Source organism: Papilio polytes, unplaced genomic scaffold, assembly GCF_000836215.1.
Source record: "Papilio polytes unplaced genomic scaffold, Ppol_1.0 DF824102.1, whole genome shotgun sequence".
In the NCBI taxonomy this organism is placed as follows: Eukaryota; Metazoa; Arthropoda; class Insecta; order Lepidoptera; family Papilionidae; genus Papilio; species Papilio polytes.
The window spans coordinates 1,700,328-1,713,562 of record NW_013525102.1 but is presented as its reverse complement, the minus strand read 5'-3'; the positions used below and the strand labels follow the sequence as shown (position 1 = coordinate 1,713,562).

The window sequence follows — 13,235 nt, the reverse complement described above, 5'->3', positions numbered from 1 at the left end:
TTTTGTCTAAATGATACGAAAACACCCTTTAATTATAGTAGAAGTAAGTAAGCTTTTGAATTACTTAGGTTTATGCATCGTGATTATATGCAGTGGAAAATAGAATATGGCATTATCTGCATTTATTTCTGATTGTTTGTTGTGAATACTCAGTATTTACGTAATATTAACACGGATATATTAGTTTTGTTATTTAAGTGAAATTATTATTCCATAAAATATTTAAATGGCCTATACGTCAACAGGCCGACTTATCGAGGCTGGGATTTTTAAAGGAATATATGATTCCTGATGACGTTTTTTATCACCTCTAAGTACGCTATAAAACCAGCACTTTAAATTGTGATTAAAAATGCTTATGGTAAACACCTGGCCTTAGGTCCCACTTGTAATTTTATTATACTTTTATTTTAGTATGTAAAATTATTTTAATTCGTTATTATTGGAATAGTACATAGGTTTTAGTCTAATAGACCTGTGAGTGCTGTGCTTGGGTTCACAAGTTTTTATATTTTGTGGTTTAAAATAATTACTAATAAGAAATAATTTGCTTAGTTCCTTTCTATTGGAATTTTCAGAATTTTTTTCTGGCTTATCTAAATTCTTATTACCCATATCTTTGAGATGGACTGTGTTAAAATAAACTCTTTGTTGGATCTAGATGTTGTTAAGGTAGGTAAAAAAAAAAATCAAAAAATACTGTTCATAAATATTTATATTAAACTGGCCTTAATGAACTAAAAATTATTATTAAAATAACCAATCTTGACGAAACTTTGTGTCGTCTATTTGCAATATTCTACGTACATTAATATTCAAACGTGAAGGCAAGACATCGGTTTAACCGTGCAGTTTGCAATATGACAATTTCTGAAGTGGAATGTTCAGCGTATACAGTGATAACTGTTGCACGTAATTATCCTTACATGTTTACATACACATAAATAAACATAGATGTTGATTTTCTTTGGTGTTCTAGCCGTTATCTACATATCATGCGTAGCTTCAAACTTGACACCATCAGGATAAGAAAACATTTCAATATATCTTAAACATAGTAATTTTTCTCACAAAACTTGAAAAAAGTAAACTTAGTAATACAATTTTTATCTTACAGGCTACTAATATACAGTTGTGCAGCCTTTCTACAAACAGCCTCGTACTTTAAAATATTCGTCTTATCGAACATGACTAAAAATTATCAATCTATCCTAAATGCAGGTTATCTAGATTCGAACAAATTTATAGCATTGATACGAATTCCCTTTCAATTAAAATTTGTTATTCGCTTTCTCACATAACTTGTGGTAACCGACTCCTATAATGGTAACCAGATGGTAGCTTCGAAATGGTAATTCACAATATTAAATATCAAACAGTGCTTATACAAAACTTACTCAAGTAATGGCATATAGTCCCATTTAAGGCAATTAAAATTATTATAAATCGTACAATTTGCTTAAAAATAATACTTAAAATATTACATGTAAATGACTGATGAAGCGTTCGTTTTATATAACATTGCGTCAACTAAATTTAATAAATAAAGCGTTTCACTTTAGACTACAATACACTTTACTTTGGTTTTTACTAGACTATTTACTTACACTTTGATCCAAGCGTAGTTAGTGATTATCAACACAAAACTAGTTTATTACTAAATTAACAAATCCAATGGTAAACTATTGCTAATATTATGTGTTTATCATGGGCATCGTCAGGAGGAGGATTAGGTTGCCCCCTATAGAATTGAAAAATGTAAAATAGATGTAAAAACTACTTCGAATAAGATTATTTAATGCTAGCTATCCTCCCCCCTCTAGTTTATTAGCTGGCAACACCCATTATGGCTGTACTTGTTTAAACTCGGCTAGTATGTAAGGATCAAAAAACGACACAGGAACAATATAAATGTTACTTTTAACTTACTTATTATAAAACTTATTCTATTATTACTTATTTTGATATTACGTTAAAGTAATTAAGCGCAGATATAACAATACTCTTGCAGTCATTTTACAATAATATGTACACTTATTGATCTTAATTTCAGACCAATTTATAAGCTTTCTTATTTAAATTAATAACTATTTTACGTCGATATCTTATTAAATACTAAAGAAGTACCTACAGTTATCTACACTCTTTATAAAATTCAAATGATCATATCAGAAATATTTATATGTGAAATAAATTAAAGTACAATAAAATTATTCGTAAATATATCACATAAACTAGGACGGATTGGTATCCATACAAGTTGGGTCCCATTTGAACGGACGACTTCTACTGTTATTATACAAAAGCCTTTAAATGATACAGTATACGTGAAAGCATTAGTATTGTTCAAAAACTCTTTGGTTACCGTTTGTTAACAATTTCACTTACATGTAAATCGTAAAAATTACACTTTAAAATTCTTTTAGATTAATAAATATTAATCGAATAATTGTTAAGCAAATAAAATGTTGCCATTTTTGAATAATATGTTAGGTTAATTTTCAATAATTTACGTATTTTTTAAACGATGAATCTATTATGAAAAGAACCCATTCTATCGATTTTCGCAAGTCACATACACTTTCAGAATATTATTACACTAGTGCATCAATGAATATTACGATAGTGGAAGTGCCACTGCCGAAACTCATGTACAAAAACATGTTCTCATTCATCCATCCAATCAGAAATAACAAAGTGTTATTACAGGCGTGTGGCAGAGGAAATTAACTTTTCTTTGAACAATTAAAAAAAAATTAGTTACTGATAAGTGGGGTAAGCGGAGTTGGTGAGTCTTCGTAATATCTATACCGTGTTTGTGCTTGCGGTGGGTCTAAGGAGTCCGCGTGCTGGGAGTCCCTGTGGCGGCGGAGATCGACTTTGCGCTGGAACGCCTTGTCACAGAGTCCGCATGAGAAAGGCTTGTAGCCGGTGTGCTTGCGCATGTGGGTGATCAGGTTCGAACTCTGGCTGAACGCTTTGGAACACACGACGCACTTGTGTGGTTTCTCGCCTGCAACAAATGTTATTTTGTTAGGTATAAAATTATTTTTATAATTGCATCTGGAGTGCGACACAATTTTTAAGAGTAACAAACATTTAAAATTAAATTAGATTAAAAAAGGTAACATCAAAACATTTTACACCAGAAATAGAATGTAGGACAAAAATTCCACGTTCTTCTTCGAGTCCAATTATATTGTTATTTGTTGTTTAAAAAAAATGCTACTATAACAAATGCTAATTATTATTGATTGCTAGAAAGTTATTCCGACCTTTAACTATTAATTAATCTAATAATTATTTTTAATCAAAAGGCATTAAAAAATAGATTACCGATGCAAATATTCACGTAAGCTGTCACTAGTTTGACAAATGCCCGCGGCGAGACGTCGATAAAATAACTTGAAAAAAGCACCGATGCAATTTTATAGATGGAACAGGATTTAACTGCACTTTTTGTTTGTGCAGTGATCGCCGCGCGAAGGTCTGTGAAGGCTGCGCGGCTAATTGCAAGACGAACCGCATTTCGGAATATTGATCATGATGCATTTATCGGAGGACGGGGCCCATGTACGGGTGCAGTAAATCATTCGGCGCGCCGTTCATACGTGACGAGATGTCGCAGACGACGGACAATATGTACGCAAACTATTTTTTATACACCTGAATTCGTCTTCCCGACCGATAAAAATAATATTGTCGGTGCAGTAAAGAACGGCGCAAGAACATGTTTTCGATGAAGTTGCATGTGACCTAAATAGTCGTTTCATAAAATAAAACTAAGGTAAGTTTGTCGTTTTTATTCGAATATAATTTTACTTTTAAACTCCTAAACTAGTTATCTACAGTTCATTGAGATTTTAAGTACAAGTTAGGTAAATAAAGTAGTTCATAGTTTAAAACTACACTTTTATAGGAAAAGTATGAAGCACCGCTTTTATCTGTTTTAATAAAATTAACAATTAAAACATTTAAACTAATGTTCATGACGTGGTAGCTATATTATCCAATAATACAAAAAACTGAATAATTGTGAAATTTAAGGCAAATTATAATAAATAAGTATCGAAGTATGGACAATGCTTATATTAATCGCGACCTCAGACAAGATGATTCGAGCGGCCGCGGTCCGGCAGCTCGTAGTCGATTCATGTTTTTTGCTCATTGACAATTCATTACCGCGTAAACCGGCCGCGATTCACCGACGAAAATATAATTACACCCCATTTATATGTTTAACCTGTGCTACGTTGCGGTATCTGTTGTATTTGGATGTTACTAGTTTTTTTTACGCTCCTTAACTTCATATTTATATTTTAATAAATTGAAAATTGACGTTCGTAATTTTGTTTTTCATAAAACAAATAGAAAATTAAGAAATACGATAATTGGCACACAGATTCTATTACTTTATTAATTAAACTCCTCGACAGAGTCTTACGATTCATTGCAATTAAATAATTCATTTTCCACACGAATTATTCACAAATACAACTTCAACGCGTTGAACTCTAATAACAGCGGTAAGTGACATAACTTTACAGTACACCTATAATTACGCGTACGAGGGGAAACTAGTAAAACCTCGCTTCTTAATAGCTTTGTACTAAACGACTTTTAATTAATTTTACAATAGACCTTTTACTTATTTTAATTTTGTATTTAAAGGAATAAAGTGAGAAATTAAGACGGACGTAAAAGTCAACACAGATATTGTAGTGTCAATGGCCTCAACTGTTAGAAGATTATATGTCTCAGCTAACAAGTTACATTTCTCAGTTTTTATGCCAAGATAAGGATGAAAAACATAGTTTAGCAAATGCTTTGTTCTGAATTAATAATCGACATGGTATTTACTAATTTAATTAATAAATTTTATATGAATCTTTTCTACCGAGTATTACCAAAACGGATGAACGGATTTAAATGCAATAATGTGGTATTAGAAGATTAATAGAACATCGTTTGGTTGTATGTTAGTTTCTATAAACGTTTTGTTTTATTTTGTTTACCTGTGTGTATGTAGGTATGTTTCTTCATATCCGACTTCTGGTGGAAGCGCTTCCCGCAGTACTGGCAGGGGTAGGGCCGCGTGTCCGAGTGGATCAGCAGGTGAGTGGAGAGTGTGCTCGATCGCTTGAAGCATTTGCCGCATTGCTTGCACTGGACAGAAATTTTTAAATTACGATAACTTGTTAGCTTAAATTTTTAAAAAGATGACAGAGAATTCGGGCGCACTCCTTTGACTAAACTATCCTACATCTTTATGAGATTGTCGACTGTCGACTGTTTCGCAGTCAATACAACTGTTATTTTCACAACTAAAAATCGAGCAGTGCTTCTCGCGACTGAACAGTTGTACGATAGTTTCGTTTCAGGTATGCGCACGCTTTTAGATAACATTTAATAGGGCATTATTTTACCATAAATATCTTGAAATAAATACAGACTAATGCAATTTTATCAAAGATGTTCAAATACTATGTGTATGTTCAAATACTAAGGATGCATTTACAATAGTGTTACAGATATTAATCATAGGATTGATTTAACACTTTTCTTTCATTTCCAATTGACTTTACCAAGGTAGAATATTGAATTAAATATACTACTAATGTAATTATCCGTCCAAGTAACCTGTCGCCGTCCATCACCTCTGTTGGCAACCAGTAATATTGTAATAACAGACCACATGGCCCTTTCTACACGTTCCTTTGATATTCCGTAATAATCCTAATGCCTTGTACTTTTTTCTGTCTATTAATTAGTAGATCATAGGGTGGTTTTTTGGTATGCTAGGATTTATTTGTGTTTTTTTAATTTAACAATTTAAGAGCTCTACATTTCTTAAAATAAACATCCATTATGTCTTTTGTGTTTTGCTTTTGTTCCAATATGTATGATTATCAATGTTTATTCCCTTGTTTTAATCAGAAAAATATTATAGTTATTCATTAAGATATTTTTTGTAATTTTACTTTTTAATTTTAATAAAACCTAAGCTTAGGTTTTATTGATTCCTTTAAATCTGGATATGTTATAAATCAAATATTTGCTGCTTTATAGAGTTTTGTTGTGTTTTCTTCTTCTACTGTGTTATGTACAAACGTAATTTAATAACTAGAATAGGTAGAGTTATTAGTGCAATACGTTGTATCGTAATGATGTTTGAGAAAGCGACATTTGGAAGAGGTACCTCCGTGGTCGGTAAACAAATTCTTATTCCTTTGCTTTAATATTCCGTCCACAAGTACGCATACTTGTTGGACAAAAGTTAACATTTTTAGATTTATTTACTCAGATGTTTTCGGTACTTGTAATATCGCGTCGTATGTGTCGTAACTGTTTGTTAAAGAGAAATACAAAATCATTGTTTAGACGTTACTACGTACAAGAATGATCTGCGGCTATGATTTGTTTAAACTACCATACAAAGTTTTATACAATTTGTGTTTGATGTTTAAAATAAGATTAAATATAAGTAACATGGGTGACGACAAGGGACTGGGATACTAAATAACTTCAATAGCTTGATAATTCGGGATAATTATTTTTTGTTTATTGCATTAAATGCGTATGTTGACTCATACTTTCATTTTGCTTTACAAAAGAAAGTTGTGAAACCATTAGTCGGCTGGTTAGTTGTTAAATATGCGGCGAATGATAATCCGCGGCACAAATCCGCGTAGCGGGCCCCTGTGACAGTTGGCGGGGCAGCTGCCTCGAATCGCATCGCATCGCCTCGCCCTGCCTTGCCTCGCCTCGCGCCAACAAAAACTACCAGTTTTTTCGTCTTTTTATAACGTCGATGGACTCTCTTATAAACAACACAGGTGCTGGGCCATGACCGTCCACATATGGTTATCGGCCGTACCCCGCGCATAGACGGACATTTTTTTAAAGGAGTCTGTCGAATTGAAAAAAGTTAAGGTGCAGTTAAAAGTCTTGGGGTTATTTATTGCCTTTTAGGTTACCTTCCTTTCCAGTTACTTTAAAGGTGATTGACCCGAAATTCGATATCATTTGCTAAAGTAATGATTACATACATAGTCTTAGTAATACTGGTTTTGTTATCAAATGAAAATTGTGGAGATTAAAGTGGGTAAAACAGTTTTTACAAGTTCTTTACAAATATCGATAAATTCTTAAGTATTTGGGTCCTAAAGCAAGACAAAAGACGTTTACGAACATTGTATGTACTTCAAAACTGGTAGGTACTATTTATTTTGCGTGTAATTAAAAAGGCCCACCCGCAAACATTCGGAAAATCGAATTACTGCTATAATTACTTGTATTAATTGTAGTCACCTTCAACCCTTGGGGGCAAATGCGCTGCACGAGATAATTTACATGTTTTGCCTTGAAAGGGCATCATCATCTGTGGTTAATTTGATAACTTCTAGAATAGTAATTGTAACATTAATGATTTATTCGACGAAGGGTTTTGTAACACGAGTTATCAAGCTATCAAATGTAAATTACGTAAAGCGATGTGTCCGGTGTGGGCAATTATATAGGAGCGTTGGAACGAGCGCGAGCGCGGGGTGCCGCAGTCGCGTGGCGCGCACGCGTCCCTTCCCGCCAAAGTATACCGCTCGCGCGCTTTCCCGCCACAAAACACGAACGGAAAATAGGTCGGAACCCGCGCACCGTATAATAAATACGTTTAACTTATCTTATCAAAACTCTCCTAATTAAAACTGTTTGATACTTTATTTTATAGAATTTAAAAATAATTGTAGTTTTTTTTTCTGTAGTCCTTGTTGTAAATATTGTGTATTCGACGATTGGTTCCACTCCAGTAGTTTAGCCGTTAAGCCATCTGCGGCTACTAAAACCGCTAAATCCATAATTAATGTAAAAATTACCCAGCATAAGCTAGTTGAATGGCTCTGATGACTAATCTTATATCTAAGTGACTGATTCACACTGAACTAAATATTAGATACCGATATCAAAGATCTTCGAAAACTGCCTTTTTCTGATTTCCTTAAATTACTATCCTTAAAGCATTAATATTATTAATAGGCGGTAATTTACTTAATGTATATTTCAACACATATTTAATTGTAAAAACAAAGAAATGCCAATGACACCGATATAGCGATGTACGTATTTTTTTTTAATATTTAGCGGCGCAATGGCTTCTGTTATCTTCGTATGACACAAGGTAATTATTCCTCCAATTATAAACCGCCTCGCCGTGATATTAAAAGTTGGAATTTTGATTAAAACCGATGCGGATTTTTTATAATGACTCGGTGGAAATAAAAATGAAACGTATAAAAATGGCGCGGAGACGAGCTGCGGCCGAGGAGCGGCGGGCGACGGGCGCGCGCAGGGACGCGCGTCTCGCCGAGATACCACGGTACTTATTAAGACAAGGGCAGTTTTTGCTATTTGATTTGTAAAAAAACACTGAAGCTGGTACTGGTTTGCTATTTTAAACCATTTCGAACGGAAACTGTACAGTTATTCCGATCTTGTCAAAGGATGTCGCTATTTATTGGCCGATTGCGGCGGCGACGTGTTATAAAAATAGGTTGTAGACATACCTGGAATGATTTTTCGTTTCTGTTCTCGTTTTTGAGTAGAAGAGTGAAGTTGATGTCTCCAGTCGGCGCGGGAGGAGGGAATGTGGGGACGGGAGCTGAGGGACAACGATGTTCAGCGCTCGCCGCTCTCTCGGAATCATCGGGGCTGCTGCGACACCTCTTCACTAACTCTAACGGAGTCTCATCATCTTCCCTGCTCTCCCATCGATAACTCGGTGATTCTTCTCCTATTTCTCCCTTTTCGCGTTCACATGCGCTGCCCGGAGACCAAATCTGACGGTTTTTCATGGAGAGATTCAGCGGTAGCTCTTCCTCGTCATCTAAAACAAACAGTTACAGTAAATGTTTGACCTTAACGCTCTTCACGCGATGCCCGCCGTTGATTGTAAAGACATTCGGGTCAAATAGGACGTTTTTGAAAAGACTTATGAAATCTGTACAGGTGTGCGAATGTTTATCGACTGATTACGTCAGTGTTTTCACCAGAATTAAATTCCTAGTTAATACGGTCGATATTAAATGATGTTTTGTACATTCATACATTACTTCTCGAATGATTTTACTGACTGACAAACAGCTTATTTTCTTATACACTACATATTTGCTTGATTCGCGGGTCTATTTACTTGTATTTACCACATCGAACACAATCAAGAATGTTGCAGTGTGATAGATTTAAAATTAGTTGTTGTTTAATAAAAAGTTGTTTAAAGAAATCAAATTGTTTTGGAATCTAGGTTCATTTGTAGCAGTATCTATGGCGTCACGTCGAAACTGGTTCGCACGGATAACAGCTAATTTAAATACTTAAAGAACACAATGACAATGAGTGCTCATTTCGTAGGCATGAAGTGCTTTTCCTTGGCGCGTAGGAAGCATGTAAGCGTGCTCCGCTTGCGGAGGTAAACGACATGTAAACGACAGCATATCAGTGGTACGAGTTATTAATCGGCAAACGAAACTGATAGCTATTCTAATGAGGCACGTATAGAAGAAGTCGTAAGGAGGCCGAGGTGAATACGAGTTTCATAATGAGTGTTCATTTGTACGATTTTTTCTGCTTACTTAAAGACGACACTTTTTTTTGCTAACATTGCATTCTTTAAATGCAGCGCTTTGTAGTAAACCTCACTAACTTTATCGAAATTAGAGTTATTTCCATTGATAAAATTATTTCACGATGTTTTCAGTCGTTACAAGCAATTGTGTTGTAAATGTATTGAATGAAGTACGTTTAAAATAGTCCAGTTACCATCTCTAGGAGGCGTGTGTCTGATGTGGTCGAGGGGCGGCAGGGCGTACTGTGGCGAGGTCCTGGGCATGAGCAGAGGCCACACGCCAGCACCGCCGTACAGCGCGCCCAACCCACTGCAGTACATCAGCGCTCCCAACTCTGAAGCAACAAACTTTTATTAATCTTCGTCCTATTAAATCGATGTATGTTGTAGTCTTGTTAACTTGTTAATTATTTTCTTGTTGTTATGTTGTTGTTAGAATATATAAGTTTTACCAGTCGCCCGAGCGTATTGCTTAAGCGCTCTGCCCGCGATTTCAATGTCTCCCAGTTGAAGGAGGTCCAGCCGGTGGTGGGATATGGAATCTGGGGAGTGTGGTGGAGAGTGCGGGGACACGGGGGAGTGGGGAGAGGGGCTTCGCGTAGGAGATGAGAAGCGCTGGACCGGCGGCGGAGATGACGACTGGAACTGTTCCGCCAGGCGTGACAGCAGTACGTGACGAGACATCCTAAAGGAAATGGAAACTGTTTAATATACGAGTATAAAATATTAATGTATCAAACTATGTATGTATAAAAACGACGTATTTTATTCTCAAATCCAAACCGGTAATACTGATATGTAAATACATTGTAAATTAGTGGTATACTCCTAATATACTTTTTCGAGGCGCACCTAAATATTTGTATAAAATTGTGTATTTGACGTGACCATTGCCATTAAAGCGTATTGCGGTATGAGTTTTTGTTGACAGGTCTCTAGGTCTGATTAATCCAGTCGCTTGTTTGACATCGAATCACATTAAAAGCTCAATCAAGTAAATGAAGAATCAGAATAATGGAAGCGACGGCCGGCCGGGTGGCGGTGGACGATGGCGCCCGCTGCGTACGCGCATTAATAATGCACGCCGCCCTCAAACAATCTTCATTAGTCTAAAACGTGTTACGATATGGAATGAATTTGTGAACGATGTCAAACTAACTTCATAACGCGACTAAATCGTGACAAGATTACGATCAAGTAATGATTTGCTAAATTTTCAAATTAGTCTGATTGCGTTACTGTAGTATGGTGGTTATTAGGAATTAAGATGTAGGAGATAATGACTTTGTGTTGTTTGAATACATGATTTTGTTGATTTGTTTTAAGAAAGCGAATTTTACATGATACTTGATAGTCTGAAGAGATTATTTAAATAATATTTTGTGATAGATCCTGATGATGTCTTCACGTCAGATATACACAAGTTTATTTAAGATTCAGATTAACAAATAAATTATTCCGTAAAATAAAAAAAAAAAAAAAAATTTATTACGTAATCTTTGTATTTTACACGAACATCGACATACAGAGTGTGAGTTTACGTACAAAGCTGTTGTTTGTATGAATTTTGCATAGCGCTAATGAAGATTCTGTCAATGTACACGAAACAGGTGAATGCAATTGCGCTATTACGACTAATTGAGTAACGAGCCGGCCTATGCGGGGGTTGAGTGTCGCAATTTCTTGTTTCAATAAAGCAAGTCTTTATTAGTTCGCCGTGCGGTAATTACCAGGCCTCATTCGCCACCTATTTTTTCATACCGTGCGATGGGAATCGGAACAAGTGTTTACTTGAAGAAATCAAACAGCGCGAAATCGTTATTATCTTTAAACGTTTTTATTGATATCACATTTATTTAGATTCTACATTCTTAACTTAGTATGGTATATCAAGTTATTGTGTACCTTCTAAGTTGTTTTTTTATAGGAACCACGATAGTTAAAATCGTAATACCGCAATTAAGTTCCGTACAACACAAGAGTAGACACCTGATTAGGAAACGGAACTAAATACATTCCTTGAAGTATTAAAACTATTGATTGAAAGTATTCATCGTGTACATCGGTGACATAACAAATAAAGAAATGAGTTCTAGAATGTATGAGATAATATCACGAAAGTGGGCTTCCACTGCCGAAGTGTTAATACAAAATATTGTCATCCTTATCATTCACCTTGAGATAGCTGAGATAGTACCATATGAGTGTTAGAACAATGGAAATCAACCATTAAATTGTAATCAAAAACATTTAATTTGAATATAAATTTTTGTGTTAAATGTAATGTACTTTTTTTTCGTTATCTAAAGCGAACGAGGTTGTATATTAAAAGTTGATTTTCTTGTATTTGTTTATTTGTTGGAAATAATTTAAACTTAATACTTACCTTTATTCAGGTGTTTTTTATTTGTTTGTACGGTTTTTCATGAAAAGTCTTTCAAATGCCAATAATGTCTACGTGATTCATTTAACTTCAAGGATAAGATATTTTTAGTTAAATATTCCAATATTATGTTCAAAGTCATACATGATTTAGTTTGAATTGTTTAAAATTTAATTGTCCTTTAATAATTGTAATGGCTGTTATTACCTGTATTTTTTTGTAATTTACTAAAGATGAAACCAAAATAAAGTTTTTTTTTGAATTAACGATGTTACTGGGAAGAGTTTATTTATTAAATTACCTTTCAACTAGTATACCGATGTATTTCAATAAATCAATATTGTTAAGACTGTAAAAATTATAATTACTAAGCAGATTTGTTAATCTGCATAATAATTGCTGTTGCAACAAACAGTGCAAATCAATTAGTTCAGTTTAAAATTAAGAGGAACCTGAGAAAATCAAGTAAAAGTATTCATAATAATTTTTGCCGTTAATTGAATTGTTTTTGTTTATGATAACATATTCAATAGTTATCTTATTATAATAAAACATATTAAAATGCAACACAAGCTGCGGAATATTGATGAATAACCTTAGAAGTTGAACTAACTCAAGTCACAATAAAAATCACCGTAATATAAATTATTAATAACAACAGATTATTTAAAGTATTGTAAATGAATCTTACCTTGGGCGGTAAATCTCAGCACTACAGATTACACTCAATCACTGGCTGAAGATCACAACAAAATTATTTCTCTACAAATAAATTCCAAACGCGTGATAAATTTTCATTTTACTTGTAGAGCTTTTGAAAACGTACTTCAAAAAGCTGCAAGTTGTGTCGTAGTGGACGTGCGAAGGCTGTATGGGGTCGGCTCGCGTGCCGGCACAGTGTTTAGTGTTCGGCGCCTGGCACCTGACTGAAACGAGGCTCGCGCGCCCCGACCTACCCGACTCATCCGCGATAACGTTCTTTTTTCAAAACGCTCACAAAAAAGAGCAGGTCAGGCGGAGGCTGCGCAATAAAGAAATGATTTGATGAAACGGCGACTTGACAGGTGGCCCGCACCTCGCACCGCACACCGCCACCGTTCGCTAATTGCACATCGTCTTGCGCCGCCTCAGGATGCGCTGAAAAATGTCTTTTGAGTATTAATGCAGGCAAATGTAAGGTTTCTTAATGTGTCGCATTACGTTGCCTCGTTACGTATCACGGCTGTTGCCTGCGAA

At 34.9% G+C, this 13,235-nt stretch overlaps 1 protein-coding gene across 1 annotated transcript; it reads right to left on the bottom strand.

Annotated features, from left to right (window-relative positions):
- Nucleotides 1–697: 697 nt before the first annotated feature.
- Nucleotides 698–12,941, bottom strand: LOC106099801 (zinc finger protein 629-like). The gene is made up of 6 exons (XM_013278465.1): nt 12,691–12,941; nt 10,069–10,301; nt 9,811–9,951; nt 8,559–8,878; nt 5,016–5,166; nt 698–3,013 (listed from the first exon to the last, which is right to left on the bottom strand). The coding sequence occupies exons 2-6, from the start codon at nt 10,298–10,300 to the stop codon at nt 2,757–2,759; spliced, it is 1,101 nt and encodes a 366-aa protein (XP_013133919.1). The 5' UTR covers nt 10,301; nt 12,691–12,941; the 3' UTR covers nt 698–2,756.
- Between the last annotated feature and the right edge of the window lie 294 nt (nt 12,942–13,235).